The sequence below is a fragment of the Mesoplodon densirostris genome, chromosome 15 (genome assembly GCF_025265405.1).
Source record: "Mesoplodon densirostris isolate mMesDen1 chromosome 15, mMesDen1 primary haplotype, whole genome shotgun sequence".
Taxonomy (NCBI): domain Eukaryota; kingdom Metazoa; phylum Chordata; class Mammalia; order Artiodactyla; family Ziphiidae; genus Mesoplodon; species Mesoplodon densirostris.
In genome coordinates, this window is record NC_082675.1 from 22,090,438 (window position 1) to 22,115,251 (window position 24,814).

General features: G+C 38.6%; 1 protein-coding gene across 3 annotated transcripts in view; it reads right to left on the minus strand.

Moving 5' to 3' along the window:
* Positions 1 to 24,814, minus strand: part of TTC28 (tetratricopeptide repeat domain 28) — a 598,643-nt gene that overhangs the window by 400,221 nt on the left and 173,608 nt on the right. The window contains exon 1 of one of the 3 annotated variants that reach the window (XM_060119076.1): positions 7,551 to 7,668. The exons of the other annotated variants lie outside the window; for them this stretch is intronic. Within the exon in view, the coding sequence (XP_059975059.1) occupies positions 7,551 to 7,577 (27 nt within the window). The 5' untranslated portion in view covers positions 7,578 to 7,668. Of the gene's footprint in view, positions 1 to 7,550; positions 7,669 to 24,814 lie in introns of those variants that run through there. 3 annotated transcript variants of the gene reach the window in all.

Consider the following 24,814-nt stretch of genomic DNA (forward strand, 5'->3'; position numbering starts at 1 on the left):
AAATATTAGCATAGTGATTTTCCATAAAAACCATGGTGACTACAGAATATTAAAATTCATAACTAATCCCTCAAACACATTTTAGTCTTAATTTCAATATTTATCACCACCATTCCTAACCCCCCAATACTAATTGAACCAAAGTAAATTTCTAGTTTTGTAGGTAAAATATGGTGAAACATCAGCAGTTTCACATGGTTCAACCTAATATATTTACCAAAATTATTAACAATAAAGTAGTTTGCATTTATCTTTTATTTCTCCAGCCCACCCTCTGTTGGAAAAAAACTAATTATTAAGTAATAAAGACCCAAAGTCCACCAAAATGATCATGAGTCCACCATCACTCACTATGACATTTTCTTTCTACTCCTCAAAAACATAATAATCTTATTTATTTATGCCTGAGAATCTCAACTCTGCAAACATGTTTCCAAAAATATCTGACGGATCTGGGCTTAAGCATTTCAGCTTTTCACAGATAACCACAATTTAACATAATCCTGAAAATGAGTGTGTGCATTTCCATTATGTTCATTTATAAATATTTAAAATATAAAATATGCTTAACAATTAATTGTCAGAGCAATGACATAATGAACCAGATAAATATAATGGACATTCAAAGTTTTTAGTTATATAAAACAAGTTGGCATTCAGTTTGTTTTCAGATTCAAATATTGTATTTTGATTTTCCTTAAAACAAGGAACGCCTACATTGGACAAGTCAAAATAAGGAATCACTTATCAATTTTAAAATCCCAATTTCTTACCTATTGATAATAAGTGTTGTTTTGTCAATATAGGACATAAGTTATCCCAGGATGTACAACAAAGTTTCCTTGAAGGTTTCTTCCTTCTCTACTCCCACTATTACCTTTCTAGGTTCAAGTCTACGTATATTGTGTGTTTAGGAGAGTATATATCCAAACACAATGAGTTCCCGCAATAAGCTCCTGGCTCCCAACTCCACTTTGTCCCTATGCCAAATGGTACCTGCTCTCTAACTCAGAACTACCTCAAAAATCTGTGTTTCCACAAGCCTCAGTCTTCTAACTTGATGTAAATCCAAAATGTTACCTCCCACAAAGTAAATAATGCTGGAAATATAAGTGCATTCATGAATGGACATTGGCTTACATAACCAGATGTAAGCTATAGAAATTTCAGTCCTTTGATAGTCCAAACTGAGAGACGTCTACCAGCAGAAAGCTTATGTGCAGCTTTGACAACTGAGATCAAGTTTATTTCAGGTACTTTTTCCAGAAATGTTAAGTTTATTACACAGAAGGTGTAAGCCAAAGGATACAATTTTATGTTTTTCCTTACGATATATGCTAAAAGAATAGAATACTCAAAATAACAAAGACAGAACACTCTAACAGAATAAATAACAAAGTGTGCTGAAAAAGGAATATAGTTAAAGGGCTCAATCATGTGAGAATATGTCTCTTAGCTACAAAAATCTAAAAGGGGGCACTAACAAGAAAGTACAGGACAAAAGCGTCATATATATCCTAAAAATGTCAGTTGAATGATATAATTTTTATAGCTTTCAATAAAACTGCATGGTTTTAGCACATCAATAAAAAGCAGTCTTAAAGCTGAGACATACATTGTTATTAATGATATAATGAATTCGCTGTGGAAGTTAAAGCTGACAAGGCCAGCTGGGATTTCAGGTTTTCTCTTGCTTCCGCTGTGTTTTCCACAGCATGTCACCACTGTGACTGACCAGCAAAATGAAGGTGGCTGCTGGCATCTCTTCTTGAAGTTGGGCCAGTTCAACTCTGTAGCCTCTCACAATGGCAATGTTTACTGGCTAGCTCCTGAACAGTAAAGGTGCCAAATCAGATTTCCTCATCATTGACTACTTTCACTTCGTATCAAGTCTATCAACTATTCCCAGCTTCTCAAATGTCCCTGGAAGTACTTTTCTATAGATGACCATTCCCTACCAGTTTTACAAGATCCAAAATATTTCAGGCTGAAGGGAATAAAGATTTACTCCAGTGGTTTACAACCATGGTATTGCTGCACTTGTATCTTGTGATCCAGCTGTGAGATGTATCACAAATAACTGTAACTTTTTCCCCCTTTTTTTCATTTGAGGTAAAGTTCATATAACATAAAATTAACCATTTTGAAGTGTACAATTCAGTTGCATTCAGCACATACACAATGTTGTGCAGCCATCACCTCATAACTGGGACTTTATTTTTAATAGGTAAGGAGTTAAGATTATCCCTTTAATGAATCACCCTGACTCATAGTCAATATGGTGTTCTGAGAGGGTAAGAAAAAGAGATAAACTTGGAAGTTAGGCATTTCCAATAACTGGCAAGTCAGAGAATCTTGCCAGCTGGTTGAAGATCACTGACCATCATATTCCATATATGTTGCATTTTTTCAAATACTCACTCTTTCAGTTCCTACTCTGTGCCTGTGCCCTCAACCTTACACTGATAGAGGCAGACATACTGACAGTTACAGTACAGAGCTATGACTATGGCTCATACAAGTATGGTCAAAGGAGGGTGTGGCCAACTATATCCAGCAATTATGTAGAAAGATTCACTAAGAAGGAGAAGATTGAGTTAGTTCTTAAGGTATGAGCAGTGACAAAAGGAAGCAAGTTAAGAAGCGCATAAGAAGAAATTCTATGCAAAGGAAGAAGTATATACAAATGCACAGAAGCCCGGTAAGCTGTGTCCAGCTAGATTACAGGGTACCATCATACTAACAGGAAAAGTGTAGTAAGCACATTTTATGTGCCAGACACTCTTTGTAAGCATTTTACATTATATCTTCAAAGTCACACCAAGAGCTAGGTGGCCACTTGTATTAAATAGATGAGACATCTGAAGTACAGAGAGGCTGAATAACTTGGCTATGCAGCTACTAAGAGGCTGTACTGGAATTCAAACCCAGGTAGTCTAGCTTCAGAGCCCATCCTCTTCATCACTATACTATATAACCTACACTACATTCTTCTGTTTTCTTCTCCTCTTTAATAAAATTAATCACTTAAGGCAAGATCTTTTATGATGGAAACTAAGTACACCACAGCACACTGAAGGTGAACGAACGACTGGCATGAACAATGAGAGGGCACCACTAAGAACCCCTTGTGGCCCCCAAACAAACAAGGGAAGAGTGGCAAACTGTATTGAGAGTACAGCTTAATTTATTTCTTATTCTTTTAGATTAAAAAATACACAAAAACAGAAGTCCTCATATTTCCCCATAACCCAGTCATTTTCTTGCACACTCCCTAGCCCAAGGTGTGTTCACCCCACTTTGGAGACATCTACTAGACAATGGAAAGACATGGCAGAGTTTTAAGGAGGTGAATAAACACATGTGTTTCTTTAAACAATTACTCTAGAAGGAATAAGAAGGGAAAATTAGAGGAAAAAAGAGACAAGAAAAAGAAAAATCATTAGGATACCATTTGCAATAGATCCAGCAAACGATAATGAGGTGCTAAACTATAACAGTGGGGAGTCAGATGTGAAAGATTAAATGACATGCCCAAGGACACAAGTCATGGGAACTGCCAGAACCAAAACCTGGGTCTCTAGATTGCACTGATCTGGGAATGGTATATAGACGATCTGCAGAAAGACCTTTATCATGAAATTTCTAAGACTTCTCTTTAAAACTTCTTTTGTTCACAATGCTTATTTTTAAGTCTAATTTTATACTATAAACAAACTGTGGTCCAAAGTGAATAATATAATAATATCAACTAGCACAGCATTTAGGCAGGTAACTAAGTAATTTAGTATAGCTGTATTAAAATTTGAGACTTAGCTTTCTAATCCAGAAACAAAATGCTTTATCATAGAAAAAGTTCAGGGATTTGAAATACACTCTTTTGTAAAAGCAATAAGCTATTCTGAGACACAAATTTACAGGACACAATCCTTATTAGTGAGCTTTGAAACAAATGAAGCTCTATCAGAGAAGTCATTTAAGAAGCCAGATTCACATTATATTAATGTGACAAGTAGAACAAGATAAATACATCATATAATTCTCAAATGACATAATTAATGTAGCTTATATGACATATTCCTATTAATGATCTTTTATTATGTGTGAACAGTAAAATAACATTAGATAAGGAATGAAAAAATCCAATCAGCAGCAGTTTTCCTGAAGGTTTTGACTGCAGTCTTATTTACACAGTGTTATCTGATACTAATCCTTGGATTTTAAAGAGCAAAAATCACTTCAGAATTGTAAACAAACATGTTCCTATGAGATGAACATTTTAATTACTATCATTTCTGCAAATACAAGATAAAAATAATGTGCTGCATGATAGCCTATTAACGTGAAAACATGGGAAAGTATATTTTGCCAGGCCAATAGGTTATGTTAATAAAAGGATCATGATAGTGGATCCGGAGCCTGATAGTGTGTCTTAACAATGACTGCCATGGAGTCTGTGTGGAAAGTGTAGCAGTCCCCTCCCTAAAGTTGTGTACAATAGATTAGAAGTGAGTGCCAAAATATTCTGGTTTTCTTTAATAATCCACTACAGTCTAATACCTATGAGTCAACTGAAACATTCTGAACCTTTTTACATTTAAAGATCACACCACCCTAAAAATAAATACAAGTTTTACAAAGCAATAGTTCTTATTTACTTTTACATCAAATAAATATTTACTGAGCAACTATATCATCCCTGGCACCATAAAAGAGGTGTGAAGTGTGGTTCCTGAACTCAAGGAGCTTGAAGAATGACTGAGAGGCTAAGATAAAAAAAGTTTACTATCAGTAAAGGACAATCAGCCTAAAAGGGCATAGATTCTAAATGCTCCAGGAATTCAGAGGTAGATAAAAATCACTGTTTCTTCAGGAAGGGGAGGGAAGAAGAGCATCTTGGTGGTAGTATCCAGAAATGAGGGAGCAAAGCTATGGCTAAGCTCCTCACTGGTCCTGAGAGTGAAACATGATTAATCGTGTTCTGGTGGTTTCTTTGTGAAAAAGGTAGCAGACCCTAATTGAATACTCCAGAGCCCACATCTTGAATTTTAGTATTTAGTTAAACCCAGCAAATAAGCAGAGGAAAGAAGAGTAAAGGACTCCCCTTCAATCATGTACCCCAGCTGCATGCTCAGTTAGAAACAAAGAAACCTAGAACCTATGGTCATTCTCTTATAGTGAGCCCAGAATTTACAAAAGCCAGCACTGGTAGTGGCTGACAGGGCACCATGATAGCAAGTTACCATCAATCCTAGCCATGAAGCCCAGCTATAGCAAATGCTGCTTGGGGCAGCATTCTATGGATGATCTTCTTAGCTTTGTTAAAATCACATCAGTGTAGTATCATTTTTCATCTGTGGTGTAAATGGTTTTTATGAAACAGTTTGACAAAACACATGGCATGTGACTGTACCACTACAAATGTGTTAGCAGACCCAGCCAGAAACCACAGCAATGATCTGATCATGTGAGTATTCTTGCAAGAGTAAAAAAAATAAACCTAATCTTTGTAAAGACTTATTGGTGCCCTACAGGAGTTGAATATTCTTCCAAGGAAGCTTCCGTTTCCAATGTAGAAGAAGGAAGAATTGTTCTCAAGCCACCACCAGATAATCACACAGTACTTAATGGCTCAGCTTACTTTTTAATCTTGTATGAACTTTGCAGAATTATATCTGATAACATGATGATTTGGGATTATGAATGTAGTGAAAAAACACAACCTTCTGGTATAGCAATTTAAGCAACACAGAGTGAGTAAATACTGCAGAGTGAATCCTAACACTTGAAACAGAATCTTCCAGAGTCCAGAAATCCACCTGACTGCCAAGAATAATACTTCCGTGGTTCAAGCAATACCAGTACCCAGAGGGGTTTCCACAGACATAACCACATGAGTTACTGCATATTGGGTAAAATAGAAAAAACAGACATTTATGAATGTATAGTTTGCAGACATCTTAAAAGTACTCATAAATATGCAATTTACAAATATAGAAGAAATTGGGGGGAGGGCTCCAGGAATACACAGAATCTGTTTAAATTTCTTAATTATATGGTTTCTTCTATGGGTTTTCCTCATCCTAACTCTGATTTTTATGGGTGGTGGAGGGAGACGCATGGATCTCTTAACTAAAACACATGAAACCAATAACACTGAAAGAAGCTCTATGAGAACTAATATATGAGAGATTCTGACTTCAGAATGCAGTAGAAATGACTTCGTTTCAGATAGCAAATTAGATATCAAAGAAAACCTTTCAATTCACCAGGCTGTACTGAAGCAGGGTTTGTTAGATTTTCTAGCAATAAAACAAATGCACAATATCTTCTCATGCATTTCACACATGATTTCTATTTCAGCTCTGATGTAAAACATGGTATCACACATCATGCCACAAAGAAAGAGTCAGTTTAGCTAGTTCAAGTAAAACACCAGGCAGCTGCTAACAGAGACAGGTCATGGCTGGGGAGAGGCACAGCACGTTCAGTTCGCTGTTTTCCTTCAAAAGAATGTCAATAAAAAACACGGCCAAATGAGGTATTTGAAGTGGGGGGAAAAGTCCTGCTATGCAGTGAACCACTGGGTTCACCTAACAGCGCCAGTCAGACAAGTTAGCAAAAGGGAGCCCTAGCCAAAGCTACAGCCGCCAACAACTTGAAGAAAGCTGTCTTTCTCCCTGAACGTCCTGGGGTAGCGACCAGTCCCACATTTAGAAACGTTATTTCTGGGACCAATAGCAATTTATTTTGATAGAACCACTGGATTTTTTTTTCTTGAGTTCTCAACAAAGGAGCCATATTAGGAAATAATCTCGCAAAAAGCAAAGTGCCCCCTCCCCCTCTTCCCCACGATCGATGCACACACGCCCGTGCACGCTGCCACGCACAGACACACACCCGTGACAATGGCCGGCGCGTGCACTCGCGCGGGCCCACGCAGCCGCCCGGGAGCCCCGCGGGCAGAAGGCCCGGCCGGCCCGGCCCCAGGAGCTCAGGCTGGAGGCCCCGCGGCCCCCGCTGCCCAGGAACCAGCTGCTGGGCGGTTGTGCTAGGGATGCTCGCCCCCCAGCGGGGCCCTGGGGAAGCGGCTGCCAGCGGCTCAGAACCTATTAACCCCTTGGGGAAGTAGGTGCTACAACACCCACCTGCGGGGACACTGGAATGTGTCGGGGAATACAACCCCAAATGGCTCCCCGTAGACAAGGCGCCACCGAGTCCTTAGACCCTGGCAGCTCTTGGCTGGCTCCTGCAAAGCTAATCGTGTGGCTGGCTCCACTGGGCTTCTAAGGCAAAGGGATGTGTCTGAGCTGTCACCCCTGAAGAGTCTGGGCATACCAAGAAGGAAAAACTTAAGAGGGCAATGGACGCAGATCAGACTTGGTAACCCGCCCCTAAGGGACTGGTGTAAGTCCCTAAAGGGACAGAGCTACTTGGACCTGCCCGTCCAGCAAACTACGGAAGGAGTGGAGGGACCCGAGGGCAACCGCCCCCTGTCACCCCTCCCTGGGTCGGGCATCAGGGCCCCGTCCCCACTCCGGGACACTTACCTTCTTCCGGGGCTGCCATTTCATCATATTTGTACAGCCGATACGTGGAACATCAAGATGCTGGCTGGGGGCTGGGGACAGATGCAGGGAAGCGGCGACTGCAAGTCATGCTGCCTCCCTCCCACCCCCTAATTCTTTCCCATATTCACTGCGAAGGGAAAGAGCCCAGGAGAGTCCAGTCTTTTCGCCTTCAGTTCAATGAAAAGTATCCCCAAACCACGAACACACTTCCCACGGGGCTAGGAAGTCCCAGCAGCAACCAGCGTACTCCTGCCAGAGCGGAGCATTTTCCCCTCAGGCCAGCGCCAGGAAAAAGAGCCTGCGGCAGGGGGTCTCCAAGCCGGCTGCAAAGACCCTCCCTCAGAGAAGAGAGGGAGAACGCAAGCTGCTGCACGAACCCAGCCGGGCTCCTGCCATCCAAACCCCTTTTGGCGAATTCTCCTCTTCTCAAAAAAAGATTAGACAAGCAATCAAACCCTCACGCGCAGCCTGGAGCAATTCCCAAAATTCTGGGTGTATTTCTCGTTTGTAAAATTTAGCAAAGAAAATTCCAAAGATCTGTAATCAGAGCTGCTTTACGCTGTTTTCTCTTCTTTCTTGGATAGCTTGGGGAAAGGATCTGCCCTTCCCGAAATGCCTACCTTCCCTGAACACTGTAAATAGGAAAACTTGGTTTGTGTGTTTAGATTTTTTTTTTTTTAATTCCCAAGAACCTTAGTGGGGAAAGGCTGGAAGGAAATCCTGCAAGAACCCAACTCCACAGCTCAGTCTGCACTAATGACTTCCTTCCCTTCAGTGTGAGCACAGCCTGCCCAGCTCCAGCCACACAGAGCAAATGGTTTCTGGGTCTTAGTGCCACGACATCTGTTCCAAAGCAAAAAGTAAGCACACAGTTTCAGAGGCACCTAACAGCTCCCAAGGAATCAGAGCCAGAATAGACCTACGGAATAAGGAAATCATTTCAAAAGATCTAGATTTGTGAATTATATCGAGAGAAAAAAGGAATAGAAAAGGTTTCTAGACCAAAAAGCTATATAATCTAAAAGTGTGACTTGAAGGAAAAAGATTTAAGATATTAGACAAAATAAAAATTTAAATCAAGAATAGACTCTGCTTCTATAAATTTAGCACTAATTTTATTATTATAAAAATATTGCTATCAAGATTGAGTTTCATTCAGCTTCTATAAAAATGATTCCATCCTATTTAAGGAGACACATCTCCAAATACAAAATACAATGTAATTCTATTATTTGTCATCCAACATGTCTAGTAATTCTTCTCTCACCATGAGGCTACTTTGATAGCTGGGAATTAATGGGTAGTGTAAGCTGCTAGAATACTAACTGATGAACATAATAATAGCAACTGATGTACCATCACTCCATTGTTTCAACAATATTTAACTTATTAATGTCAGAGTTCTATAATGCATTGGCAGGACTGGCTGATGTGGATGATTATAAGCAGATTGGACACTAACTATATCAGATATATTGTAAACATCATTAAAATACCCCAAACAGTTAACTAAAACAAATTACTTTTGAGATTTTTTTCTAAGCCTAAGAATCTGAAATTCAACGGTGAAATCATTGTCTTTTACAAAATAATATTAACAAGTATAGTTAAGCCATGATATGCATCATAGCTACACACCAACCTTACCTCTCTGCTCAATAAAACTATTAAGTGCCTATGATTTAAGCACCTATTATTTGCCAGCCCCTGTTCCAGATGCTAGAAATATGAGTAAGAGGCTATCCCTGCTCTTGAAATTACATACTGCAGGCAGCAGTCACAAATAACACCAATACTCTGTATATGTCCTAACATATCCAAATCATTCTGCACAGCTTAACTTGGATATCCTACTAACATGGAAGTTCAATAAATTCCAAACTAAATTCATCAATCTACCCCCAAATCAGTTTCTCTTCCCAGCTTTCCTGTATCTGTCCATAGCACTGTTATTCTTCCAGGATCACAAACTAAAACCCTAATTAACATCATTCCTATGTCTAATCTATCACGAAGTCCTTTCACTTCTTTCTTAGACATTGCTTTCAAATTCTTACTGCTGAAATCTGAGGCTGGAGCCTCACAAAACAAACATATATTAAGACCCAACTAGGTGCAAAACATCATGTAGGATAGAAAGGTATAAAACTAAGTCCCTATGCTAGAGGAAGTTACAAAGAAGTTAGGACAGAGCTGAAGACCTATAAGAGGACAATCAGACATTGCGTTGGTCAGTTAAACAAATGAATTACGTGGTAAGTAGCATTCCAGGAGATAGGAGAAACCATTGTAAACAGGGATGGTCAAGGAAGGTGTCACAAAGGAATCTGAAGTAGAAATTCAGAGGAGATACAACTCATGCTAGAGCCAAAAGCCAAGGTCCTTACCACAGGCAGTAACGTTCTTCAGGATCTGGACCCGTCTACCTCTCAGAACTCATCTCTTACCCCTCTTCCACTCCTTTTCTCAGACCCTGCCATACTGGCCACCTCACTGTCCCTTGAATATATCAAGCATATATGTGTTGCACCCTCTGCCTGAATCACCCTTCCTCCAGATACCCTCTTGGATCCCTTCCTTAGTTCCTTCAGTTCAAATATCATATTAGAAAGGTGGTCTCTCATCATTCCTTCTAAAATAACAGCACTATGACTGTTACCTTCTATCTTCCTTACCCTGCTACATTTACTTCATAGCCTTTATGACATATATTTTATTTATTTAATGTCTTATATCCCCAAGAATATAAATTCCAAGGGAGCAGGGACTTTACTCTATGTAATACCAACACTCAGTGAACAGTGCCTGATACAATAAGCAATCAACAAATATTTGTTGAATGAAATAATGAAAGAAAAAGAAAAGGGAGAATAGTGTGAGCAAAGGAGGCAAGCCTATACAAGATATATTCAAGATACAAAATATATTGACCTGCCTAAAATATAAGGCTTAAGAATGAGAATGTTAGAGGCAGAAACTTTGTCTTGTTCAGCTTTGTAATCCTCAGTGCCCAGCATAGTGCCTGGCACAGCAGACGTGCTCAATATTTATGGGATAAAAGAATGAAGGGAGGGTAGAGATTGAATGATGAATGAAGGAAATTCCATTCCATTCCATATAAAGTAAAAGATACTTTGGCAAGGTATGTTGGAACCAAATGGTAGGGAACACCGTAAGGCAAAGAAATTTGGACTTTATCCTATAGGATGCAGGTCATTAAAGGTACTAACAGTAGTAGTCAAGAGGCATGACTGAAGCAGCATTTTTAAGCAATCTAATATAACAAAATATTAACCATGATTTTATGAGGCTGTTTTGTATATAAACCTTTGGATTTTTAAATTATGTGCATAATTAAAATGCTTATAATGACCATTTGACAGATATGATAGATATCAAAACTGAAATTCACAGGAGTTAAATGACCCCTTCAATGCCACCCAGCAAGTCAATGGTAATGGGAGGACTAGAATCCAAGGCTTAAAAACCAACGCCTGAGTGATGGGGGCAGGAACCTACAATTGCTTAGAGGTCAAGATAAAAGTTTCTATTTTTTACTCTGCCTCTAACTTGTTATACAACAAAAATTATCAGAAAGGCAAGGCAGATGACATGAATAAATGAAACAGAGTCAGGTGTAAGATAAAAGGGAATTGTAAGGATTGTAAATCTGGAGAAAGATAAATCATGTAAAAGAGGGAGTTGCTACATGCTACATAATGCTAGTCAACTGATGTCATACAGGAATATCAGTCCAACAGTGCCAGGTCCTCTAAATTTTCATGAGAAGCTAAAATTTTCCTGATTTTAATTGTTTGCTCAAAAGTTTTAAAGCATCCTAACAGGCCAAACAAAACATGCCTGTAGGTCTAAATTCCATCTGCAAGTCATAATTTGTGACTGTTGATTTAACCACTCAAGGCTTCACTTTCCCATATGTAAATTAAGAGACCTACATGGTTCCTAATCTATGGGGTGGTTTTTTGAGGGCATCTGTGAATCCATATGCATACCACGCATGGTCTGTGGACTGAAGAGCAATCTCCCATGCTCAGATGTTGTTGGACTTAATAAAAGACAAAGTTACTTAAATTGGGGGAGAGGGAGTCTGAGAACAGTGGACTGTAACAAGAAAGGAGACAGAGGAAATATATTTATGTTTCGACATAATCTAAGACTTCAAAGTGAAGTTTTAAACTGGTTTTCAATTTTTTAGGTATATTTCCTTTGGGTCACTTATTTATATGGCATTTCTTTCCCTGCTGACTGGTGAGTGTTTCAGCTTTCATTTAGTAGGTACCACTCGAAAGAAGACCATTACCTAGAAGCCTGTAAATATGAATACTATATTAAAGCATCTTGCTTTTTCCTTTGTGCCTTTGTTTATTTATTTTGCTTAATCCAAGCTGACTTGGTAATTATATCTGAAATATTTATAGAATTACTATTATACCAGTATACTTTCTCCCTTAGAAATTATTTATATAGAGGTACCAAGCTAACACAGCTCAAAATGTTGTAATTTAGCTTATTGTTTCAAAGATCCAATGTCAACAGTAAGAACACAGTTTCTCAGATATGCAGCTACTAAAAGGCATTTGTACCACTTCATTTTTAAACATAGCACTTTGCAAATCACTTCCCTAAAGGGAGATACTGTAAAACAGTCTATTAAAGTAGTATTTTCCTCAATAACTACTTGTCTATTCAAATCTTAACAAAAGCAAGAAAGAGGAAATGAATGGAGATAACACACCTTTTTTCATTGTTGTGAATTTCTTCAAGATTTCCTAAGGAGTGATATGTCTGACATTGATCACAGGGTAAATGCTCAGAAAAGCTAGTTTTGTAGTTATTTACATTTATTGTGTTTTAGAATATTAAACTCAATGTGAAACAGTATTTGGAAAATATATTAATTTTCCCAAAGACCTCTAAATTATTTTCAAGTATCTAAAGAGATATTAGAAAATAAAGAGACAAAAATAGAAGCACATTTGAGACCAAAAAATTTGGCCTCATTAGTGATATTTCACACAATTGGGTGCTTTCAGAATATTAAAGGCCTTGCTTTGCTAAAAAAAGAAAACTAAAATAACCTGTTGCATAAGAATTCTGCCACACAGCAAAGTAGATATAGGACCATGCTCCCATTCCTTGGGAAGTAAACTGTTCTACAACATTCAGGGAACATCACCTCTAACTTTATCCACCTCACTTCCTTCCACTATATCAGACAGTGTCAGACAGGCTGAAGCCCAATTCTGTAAATTCAACACAACACATATTGACTGAGTACTCATTCTATACAAGGGACTGTACTAGGTACTGTGAGAGGAGACAAAAATAAATCAGATGATTTTTGCCCTTAAGGACAGAGCAGTCTTGTGAGGTTAAAGGAGAAGACAGGTACACAACTAATAACAATAACAATAACAATAGCAGCTAACCCTACTGATCTTGCCATTCATCTGACTTTGAGAGCCCAAGTTCTTAGCGCAAGCTAAGTGCTAAAAGAATGAAATAACTGGGCTTCCCTGGTGGCGCAGTGGTTGAGAGTCTGCCTGCCAATGCAGGGAACACGGGTTCGTGCCCTGGTCTGGGAAGATCCCACATGCCACGGAGCGGCTAGGCCCGTGAGCCATGGCCGCTGAGCCTGCGCGTCAGGAGCCTGTGCTCCGCGACGGGAGAGGCCACAACAGTGAGAGGCCTGCGTACCGCAAAAAAAAAAGAATGAAATAATTAATGACATATTCTCTCATTAAGACTATGGGAGCCCTAAAGAGTAATTAATTCTGACTGTGGTAACAGAGAAAGGTTTTACAGAAGAGGTGGCACAGTATCCTTTCAACAAGCTGAGACAATGTTTGGGGAGGAATGTGCCAGACTGAAGGAAAAGAGCATGAGCCAAAACATGGACGTATGAAAAAATGGGCCACATTAGCAAGTCATCTCACAGATCTGACACATATAACACAAGGCAAGGCATAGTGGACTTAAGGTTAGAGGGCTGTGAATGCTATTACCTTAACAATAATAAAAATAACTATCATCTGTTGAGTATGTGCTAAGCATTGAAGTCTTTTATATCTTTTTTTTATTCATTGATTCTTCCTAACACCTTTATGAGGAGGAACTATCATTATGCCCATTTTACAGAAGAGGAAATTAAGGCTAAAGGGTTAAGTAAATTCCCAAAAAATCATGGCTAGAAGAAAGGAAATTGGAGTCAGACTCCAAAGCCTTGTTATTAATCCCTGACTTAGAATACAATGATGAGCAGCACAGGGTTTTAATCAAGGCATTAGCAAATCTATTTGAGTTTTATGCTAACTCTGGAAGTACTGTGAAGGACAGGAAGAATATGAGAACAATAAAGACAGGAAGGCCAAATAAGTTTCTATTACAAAAGATCAATAAGGGATGAAGAGGTCTTGAATTAGGGCAGCATAAGCGGGAAAAGGTCCTTCTTGAGAGACATTTCACAAGTAGAACAGGTCCTAAGAACTTGTTACATGAAAGAGACAGAGAAGGAAGGATTTAAAGATGATCCCCAAATTTTTCATCATCTTTTAGAAAAAGAGATACCCTACTAACTAAAATATGAATCACAGAAAGAACAGGTAGGTACTGAATTCAGTTTGAGTCTTATAGGTCTGAGGTAGTGGTAAGAGATACACAGGAATGTAAAGTAGGTAGGTGGAGGGATTGTCTGGAGGTAAGGATATATATCTATGTCTACAGCTATAGCTATAAAGAAATTTGTGGGTCATTCTCATAATGGTGACATGTATAAAGCTTTGGTGTAAAAAGAAAAAAATACAACATAATTCACTGCTCAGTTGGGATGGGTGGGAGACCTACCCAGTTTCCTGAGGCAGCAATTTTTATTTGGCTAATAATGCTGGTTCAAACCTTAGATCCACCATATACTAGCTGTGTGACCCTGGATTAATTCATTTTTCTGTACCTCAATTTCCAACTCTGTAAAATGGAGATAATCATAGCAACTATCTAAGTATGGTTATTGGGAGTATGAAACTATATATGTAATTATACACATATATAATATAACCTGTATATAATGCTATATGTTTAGCATTGTTGTCATTGTGGTTGTTTTACTATGCTAACCCTAATTTTTTTCTCTTTCTTCATCATACCATGGATTTTGTGTTGATTATATATTAAGGGCCACAAGCTGGCAGAACTGATCTTCATGTGTTTCAGTGGTAAAATCATTTTTCTAATGGGATTTCTGTTCATAACAGAGCAACTAGGACCAGGCTTACTCTCCTGGCATAACTAGAAAACTGGATAAAATACAGGAAAAACACTGTTTGCGTACTGTTTCAGACAACAATATGCACACAGTATTATGAACCTTGAGAGAAGCAAAACAAATGAGGTAACCCCTATGATCACCCTGGATTTCTGCCTGGAGGCACTTTCCGGACCACAGAGCAGGAAGGGGATCCCAAGCAGAGCACAATGGTCGTGAGGAGACAGAGATCAGTTTGAGGAAGCCAACGAAGCTGGAACATTCCAGGTAGAGAAATGGAGAAAATGAACTCTAAGGGGGCTACGTGGACAGGTGCTCCAGAGATCAACACAAGGGCTTCTTGAGTTCTGGTTGAATACAACGTTGCCCAATGTAGGGCAAAACTCCACAAGGCTAAGCGAAGGGAAGCTGTAAGCAGAACAATTGTCAGAACTCTCTAGGGCTGCAAGTCTTTCAAGTTCCAATAGCCAGAGTGGAGGGAATACCTGGGACATTCAGTAGAGACTTCAGAAAAGTCATTTCTTAACAGCAGAGGTTAACTAAAATATACTGTAAACTCACCCTAACAAAGCTTAAAAACAAATCTTGAAAAAAGCACATTTAATCTACAAGTAATTTAACTGTCTGGCAGAACAAAGTTCAGCACTCTTTGAAGGAAGACAACGAAATCTAGCACTCACTGAAGAAGTCCAGCATTCAGTCATTTTCCAATGAAGCTTATTAAAGGACATGGGTACTAGCCTGGAAATACTTTGTTATCTCTTTGGTAAGCAATTAATCTTTTTTTTTAATGTATTTATTTATTTATTTTGGCTGTGTTGGGTCTTCATTGCTGTGCATGGTCTTTCTCTAGTTGCAGCAAGCAGGGGCTACTCTTCGTTGCAGTGTGCAGGCTTCTCATTGCAGTGGCTTCTCTTGTTGCAGAGCTCAGGCTCTAAGCATACGGGCTCAGTAGTTGTGGCTCTTGGGCTCTAGAGCGCAGGCTCAGTAGTTGTGGAGCACAGGCTTAGTTGCTCCACGGCATGTGGTATCTTCCCAGACCAGGGCTCGAACCCGTGTCCCCTGAATTGGCAGGCAGATTCTTAACCACTGCACCACCAGGGAAGTCCTAATCTTCCATCTGAAGAATACTATGACTGTGTTACAATTTTCTCATATAGATCAGATCAATGGACTATAATATTTTGGGCTACAATCTTGTTACTTCTCTCTACCAGGTAGCCATAGCTACAGGGCATGTGTAATTTTTCTATTACATAATTTATCAATCTGGTAGAAACTTCAGCATATGTTATCTTTAGTTAAAATTTAGAGAATTTACCTGGAGTAAATTCAGTGGTCAGATATTTGGAGCAGAATATACAGCTTTGGGTTTATTAAACTTCTTAAAGGAATCCTGAATGTGCAAGGGTAGTAATTACATGTATGTTTTAATACATTAAGGTTTACTTAATAAAGATGCTTGAACTGGGGGCTTATTTACTTGTGTGTTTTTAACCAAAAGAGGCTATATTTCTCTGGCTATGCTTAAAAGGAACACAGGAAAAGTAGATCTCTTTTCAATCCTATGGCAGGAAACAGGCTTTGAGAAAAGAGTCAGTAGAAAAAAAATATTATTCTTGAGGTCCATTTGGAGGCACTATACTGACTTGTTGCTATGAATTTATAAGCAACCAAATGGATCACACTCACCAAATGGACACCTGTTTATGGTTGTTGAACTGCCTGGTATCTTAACTCTCATCCTCTGTTTTGGGGGAATTCTCCATTATCTGAGTCTTGGTGGAATGTAGGAAATATCTCTCATGACAGTAACCAAAGAGGTCAGATAATTACTTGATATCCACCACCCGATAGCTGGGATAAAAACATAATACCTCTGGCAAAGTTTTTTGCCAGAAGTTTGAAAGTGAAGCAAGTGACTCAAAGAATAATGACAGAGAGAATTTACTCTAGCAGGACCCACAGAAACATCCGGTTGCTACGGTCATCAGTGCCATGGAGCTCATCACCATATACAACATCCAGCCACAGTGGTGGTTCCAGCTCTGGCAACCAGGATACAGCAGTTACTGTGGGCCCATTATGGCTGAAATCCAGGTACCTTTTGATTAGAAGTCACAGTTGTTTTCTGTTACTTGCAACTAAGAACCGTGGCTGACTCACACAGACACATTTGATTTTGTTTATATTGGGACACAACTTTTTCTTGCATGGATATATATGCATGAACAGATATGTTTGTACGCTGGAGAGCTCCAAGGCACACTCTTCTGCTCTCTTTTCTGCCTATAATTACTCCCTCAGATCTCAGCTAGTCCCAAGCATCTAAATACCATCTCTTAATTGATGACACCCATATTTATACCTCAAATTCCTACCTCTCTGAGCTCCAGACTTGTATAAATAACTGCCTATTCAACATCTTCACTAAGACATCTCAACAAAATTCTTTTCCCCCAAGAATCTGGTCATTCTTCAGTCTTATTTTATCTCAATTAATGTCATCAATATTCCTCCAGCAGCTCAAGCCAAAAACTTTAAACAGTTACCTCTGATTCCGCTCCTTTCTTCGCCCTCAACATCTAATCCAATACCAAGTCCTCAGCTCTCTACCTACAAATTCTAATTCATATCCTGCAACTTCACATCACCTCTACCCCTTCTTCTTTAGCCACAGTTGTCATTAATATCAACTGGACTACTACAGTAGCTTCACTTTGCTTCCTGTGATCCAGTCTCTCTGTGTAGCCAGGATGATCTTTCAATCATGTGAATCAGATCATGCAGTTCCCTGTCTGAAACCTGCTTAAGGCTTCCCTTTGCACAAAGAATAGAAATACAAAGCCTTTACCACATCCCACAAGGCCCTCCCTACATCATCTAGCCTCTACCTTTCACCCTCATCTCTTACCATACTTCTTTTTTTTTACATCTTTATTGGAGTATAATTGCTTTACAATGGTGTGTTGTGTTAATTTCTGCTGTATAACAAAGTGAATCAGCTATATGTATACATATATCCCCATCTCCCCTCCCTCTTGCGTCTCCCTCCCACCCTCCCTATTCCACCCCTCTAGGTGGTCACAAAGCACTGAGCTGATCTCCCTGTGCTATGCAGCTGCTTCCCACTAGCTATCTGTTTTACATTTGGTAGTGTATATATGTCCATGCCACTCTCTCACTTTGTCCCAGCTTACCCTTCCACCCACTCCCCCGATACTTTTCCTTAACTGTGCTGTGGCTAGACCTGCCTTCTTTTGTTTCCTTCATGACCTTGGTAGTTGCAGTTATGTCTGCCTGGAAATCTCTTCCTCCAGAATAGATATTCCTTCTCAATATTCAAGTCTCTTTTCAAATAACAAGTCCTCAGGGAAGTCCTCCTGAACAAAATCAACTACCCTCCCCAAATTGACTACATACTCTCTTACTTTGCTTTGTTTTCTTCAAACCACATATTACAATTTGAAATTGCATTGTTATTTTTTTATTTTATTTTATTTTATTTTGCAGTACGCAGGCCTCTCACTGTTGTGACCTCTCCCGTTGCGGAGCACAGGCTCCAGACGCACAGGTCCAGTGGCCATGGCTCACCGGCCCAGCCGCTCTGCGGCATGTGGGATCTTCCCGGACCGGGGCACGAACCCGTGTCCCCTGCATCGGCAGGCGGACTCTCAACGACTGCACCACCAGGGAAACCCTGAAATTGCATTATTTACTCATTTGGTCACTATGTCACCCAACAAAATGTAAGGTCTAGGGAGTGATATCTGTATTGTTCACCACAAGTCCAGTATTTAGAACAGGTCCCAGCACATATTAAGTACTCATTAAATACTCATTCAATGAATCAGTGAAATTAATGTTGGTTATATGATAAGAATACATAGAATTTCCTTTTGCAATAAAATTTTCAGCATGGCATTTATTCATTTACCAAAGGATGCTTGTAATTACATTCAGTTCTGAAAGATACACTCTCCCAGGTAACGCCAGAAGGGGCTTTTCCCGTTAAATTAGTACTACACCCTGGCCTAAGTCTGAAGATGCTTAATAGAAAAAAATATAATCTTCTGAAAAATAAGCAATAAGTATCCTGAAAAATAATTATTGCCCAATAATGTTTTTTATTTAAGAACTCTAGTGCTATCACTTTCTATTTTCATTTCTATTAAAGAGAATCTTACATTAACCCAAAAATGGGTAGATAAAATGATCTTTAAGATAGTTTAATAAATAAATTAAAAACACTTTGAAAACCTTAGATGAAGTACAAATCACTTGTCAAAAGTACAATCTCATTTGTCAAAACATGAAAATGAGAAAAGAGAAGACACAGAAATAACAGGCTCAGAGCTGCCAAACTGACAGGCTGTCTTAAGTGAGACAGTCAAAACATTCATATGCTAATTTTTAAAGTGCTGTCTATCTGGCCATCCATATAAAAACAAGAGAGGGCTTTTTCTCCTATTTCAAAGGTAAATGAATGGGTCAAATAGTGGACACTCTGATTACAAATTAAGCAATAGCAATTAAGATCATAAAGAATTTTCTGTTTATTCTGAATGCACATATAAGACAAAAACTAACTTGCATGGAAGGTAATTCAGAAGATCCAACCCCCACAGAAACACTCTTATCAATTATACCATCTAACACAATTATTGGCAGTCTTCTGCACGTAGAATACAGTGCAAAGGATGACTTTCCATGTTAGTAGCTGGGGTTAGCTATATACTGTAAATGACAAAAGTTGAATAGCAAATAACTACCAAAACAGGGTTAAAGATTTAACCAAAATATACAAATACTATTTTAAATTATTTTCCTTTTTCATGTAGTATCTTAAAGGGTTTTCATGTTCACATTTCCACTAGGTATTCCACCAGGTATTCCTCCTCCCTCTTGCAACACTAATAATTCTAAACAAAAGAGCATCTCCTTGAAATGTTCTGTTTACTGGGTTGATGAATCTATCATCAAATCAACACTTTCGTGTATCATCCCACCTGCTGGGATGAGTAATCCAGTCTAGCAATATTACTGAAGTTTTGCTCAAATTTGCTTTGTTAAGAATGCTGGTGTTTCAAAGTGGCGGGGAGCGGGGGGAGTGGTGGTGGGATGAACTGGGAGATTGGGATTGACATATATACACTAATATGTATAAAATGGATAACTAATAAGAACCTGCTGTATAAATAAATAAATAAAATATGTTTAAAAAAAAAAAAAAAGAATGCTGGTGTTTCCAGACTTGGATTCAGATGTTCTGCTGCTAAAAAAAAAAAAAAGTGACACATACTATATGATTCCATTTATATAAAATGTCCAGAACCAGCAAAAAGTCGATTAGAGACAGAAAGTCGATTAGTGAGTGGTTGCCAGGGTCTGGGCAGTAGGAGAAAGGAAGAGTGGCTGCTAATGGGTACAGGGTTTCTTTGGCGAGAGATTAAAATGATTTGGAATTGGATAGTGGTTGCACAATTTAGTGAATAAATGAAAAACCACTGAATTGTACACTTTAACAGGGTAAATTTTATATGTGAAAAATATCACAATAAAGTTGTTATTTTTTTAAAAGGTGATCAGCTTTCCCCAATTCACAGAAAAATTAAGTTAATATATAATTCTCTCTACTTAAAACTTTTTCTCTCATAATTTTTAAAATCTTTGGCATGAGCTATCACTCATCTTCTAGCACCAGACAACAAAAATTAAAAATTAGCAAACTAATGTCAGTATGAAAAGTTGAGAAAACAGATCAACAACATTCTTGGTAAAATGGGTTATTTTATTTATGGACATGTGCTGATTATATTAATTTATTGTAAGTATGTACCACAAAACCATTTTCTGTAATTATCATCTATAGAGCATTTGAAAGATATAATAAAATGTCAATATTTTATAGCATTCCACTAAGAACACCATAGCTCTATATGGTGTCTTGTTTAGACACATTAGAACCAATGAAACAGAACAAAGCTAGTAAGGCCAAATAAAGATGAAGCTAATCTGTATCTTTATAACAACATATGCTAGCCTGATACGGTTCATCTATGACTACAATCTCTTTAAAAAAAAAAAAAAAACTGCGCACAAACCTTTCTCAACTGCCCCCAAAAAAGTAGGTGGAAACGTTGTTTCTTATAATTCTCACCAACTTTAGCACCACCATTTCAAACATAAAATTTTTTAATTTCAATCCTAAAGCACAGTGACTATTCTGTGTCAGAATCAGTTCCAACTTAAGAAAAAGAAATCTTAAAAAAAAAAAAAACACCTCTGCTTCCTGAAGCAGTCAGATCATGACAAGTAACAGTCACAATTTTCATATCTGCTAAGTGTAATGCTATTTATTTTATTGAACCCTCATTTTTTCTATATCTTAATCAACTTATTTGGACTTTCTAGGTATAAAATATGTTTCCTGTAAGTATTTTTGTCTTAATTTTATATGAAACCGTTTAAACGTTTTACCTCAAAAAGCTTAGAGTACAATTCAAAATAATAATAAAATGCATTTAAATGGATAAGGAACCTGGGTCTGAGGATTGAGACACAGAAAGAGAGAGGAAGGATGAAAGGAAGGGAGAGAGAGAGGGAGGGAGGGAAGAAAGGTAACAAATTCATCCAAAAAGAAATACAAAACCTAGTAGAGTTTAGCTTGAAGGTAGTATGGACTTCATTCAAACTTATATCGAAAAACCACTCTGAAACGGGTGAGACAATTTGAAAAATTCCAGATGTGTCTAAGCCTGGTTTTCAATAACTTTCTCAATAATCTCCCCAGAAATAGAAGTTCTAATACAAACCAGGATTTGGTAAAGACAGAAACATCAAAAGATATGTTCCTAAACAAGAGGCTTAATCTTTTTTTAAAAGTCAGTTTCTGAAAGGTAGTATTGAAATATTTACCCCAATAATAACAGTGTAGTCTTGTTTTATCAGATCATTAGCATATCATGCATTCCAGTAAAAAAGATCTCCTACTTGTAGGTGTGTGTGTGTGTGTGTGTGTGTGTGGTGTGTGTGCTGTGTGTGTGCGTGCATGCGCTAGGAGTGGCTCGGGAGTTTTTATATTCCTACTCGGAAGATCTTATTCTTTTTTTTCTAATAGAAAGCCTAAAGAAGGTGAGTGGAACCCGACACAAACTGCCTTGCCCTCCAACCTTTCTCTCAAAGTGCCACCTGCTTCCCTCTTCCAGGTCAGGTCGGTCCACCCATACTCCAAGATCAACTTCTGCTTTTTGCAAAAAAAGTATATATTAGCAAGCTCTTTTCTTTCTTGTTACTGCTATTGTTCCATATTAACGATGCAATTATCTTGTGTTCAATCTCCTAAATTGATGCCTTGGTACCTATTCCTTATCCAAGTTTTTTCTTCCTTGTCTCCAAATACCCAGAAACCTGAACCAAAGTCTGGCTCTTGCCCTCAAGAACAACTTGATACCTGACTTATATACTATCTGACTCTGATCTTTTGTATGTATCTCCTATTCTGGATTGTCCTCTTGGTTGTAACTATCAGTTTCAAGGCTGTCCTTTCAGGAAATGTTGCTTGTCCTGTGGAGGAAGGATAGGGAGGTGGAAGAATATGTTCATTGAGAAAAAGGGTTAAATACCAACAAATTTTATGTTACATATGTTTTACCACAATAAAAAAATTGAAAATAAAACAAAACAGATAACAGAAGTGAACCTCAGAATATATAGGAAAAGAGTAGCTCTTTGATGAGACCCTAAAAGGAGATACAACTAGGATTATCAGGATAAAAGTTGAATAAATGAAAGAAGCCAGGTCAGAGTTGAAGTATGTGAACATGAAGGTTTTAGGATTAGGATGTTTGAGTCCAGAGATAAAGTCATGGGTAAAGGTTGATTATGGTGAGATACTTTTTTGCTTAACTAGTTGTAATTATAAAGTTAAAATATATTATGGTAAAATGTGAACAGATAGAAGAGTATAAAATAAAAATTTTAACTCGTCCTCCCCATCCCTGAACTCTTGTATGCATATACAAACATTTTTTCCAACTCACATGAGATAATACTTTACATATGGACCTACAGCTTGCTTTTCCACCCAAAAGAATATATATGACATCTCATGAGCTACCTCCACTAATTTAAAATAGCTACAGTTAGGGACTTCCCTGGCAGTCCAGTGGTTAAGGCTCTGTGCTTCCAATGCAGGGGGTGCAGGTTCAATCCCTGGTCAGGGAACTAAGATCCCACATGCCATGTGGCGTGGCCAAAAAAATAAATAAATAAAATAAAATGGCTACATCATATTCAAAATACAATAATTTAATTGACCCATTGGTAGGATATGTTTTTCTACAGTCTGCCTCTTCAGGAGTATCAGGCACACTACCGTGCTTGTTCCTCATTGCGGCATCCTTGCCTATTGTCATTATTTCATTTTCTATAGTTAGCTTCCAACTGCCTAAAACTTTGTTAAAGATAGGATCTCTATCATTTCAACTTTATATCTGCAGTACCTGTAATGGTGCCTAGTACATAATAATACTAAATACTTACTTTGTTGAATGAATGAATGAATGACCATGAATGACCATATCCAAAGAAAAATGGCTGGGCTTCCCTGGTTGGTGCAGTGGTTGAGAGTCCGCCTGCCGATGCAGGGGACACGGGTTCGTGCCCCGGTCAGGGAGGATCCCACATGCCGCGGAGCGGCTGGGCCCGTGAGCCATGGCTACTGAGCCTGCGCGTCACGGAGCACAGGCTCCGCAAAGGGAGAGGCCACAACGGTGAGAGGCCCGCGTACCACAAAAAAAAAAAAGAAAGAAAGAAAAAGGCTAATAAGTAGCAGAAATAGCATTATAATTCTCAATCTAGCTCTCCCTTTCAATTGGATCATATGGTTCTACTGAATCTATCTTTAAAACAAATAAACAAAACACCCCACTACCTACAATATCAAATCCAATATTTCCCTTGGTTTTTGAGGTCCTCCATAATCTGGGACTACCCTCTCTCACCAACCCTATCCTCCCTGACTCTAAAATCAGGTCACCCGAGTCCATAACCCTTGGTCTCTTCTCTGTCTTTTCCACCAGTTATGCTTACCCCTACTCAGCTCATGGCTTAATCTGTTGCCCCTTTCTGGAACCCCCTCCCTTCTCATGTCCTGCCACCCCAATCACAGCCATCATTCACCATGCAGATTGTCTTAACATCTCTTCTCTAAACCCATGGTTTAATTATAATTCATGTATATATTTTGGTATTAGTTGTTCTCTGATTGTTGCATATTTGTTAGTATTTATTCTCCTACTATATTTGAAGGGAGGGACTATATTTTAGCAATAATATAATAGCTACAATTTATTGAGCAATTGTGATAAATTGTGTTAACTGTTCAAAATACTCACTGCTCTACTCTACCTGGCCCATCTAAAAAGAATCCCTCCTTTTGAGATGAATATAATTCTTGCTCCAGTGATGTCAGGCTTGGCCATATAAGTAGCTTTGGCCAACAGAATATGAGTAGAAGTGGCATATGAGTAGAAGTGCCTGCTTTTCCTCTGTCATGAAACTGGCATGTCTCAGATATGGGGCTGAGTCCAGTCTAGGTCCTGGAAGAAAAAGTTGTGGAGCAGGCCTACAGTTGACCTGCAACCAATGTGAATAAGCAATTCATGCTGAGTGAGAACTGAACCTTTGTACCTGTAAGCCACTGAGATTTGGAGATTATTATCCCAGCATAATAGCAAATAATATTCCTCCTCTTGCAGCTGCTTTCCCCACCCCTACCTTTCCAGTCTACACAATAACATTAACAACAACATTAGAAATTCCAAGAAGTTACTTGGGGAGTCCTATGGCTTTCTCTACCCCTAGTCAAAGTGGAGCTGGGGGCTTCCAAGAAAATTAAGCATTGGGGTGGGAGGGAGACGCAAGAGGGAGGGGATATGGGAACATATGTATATGTATA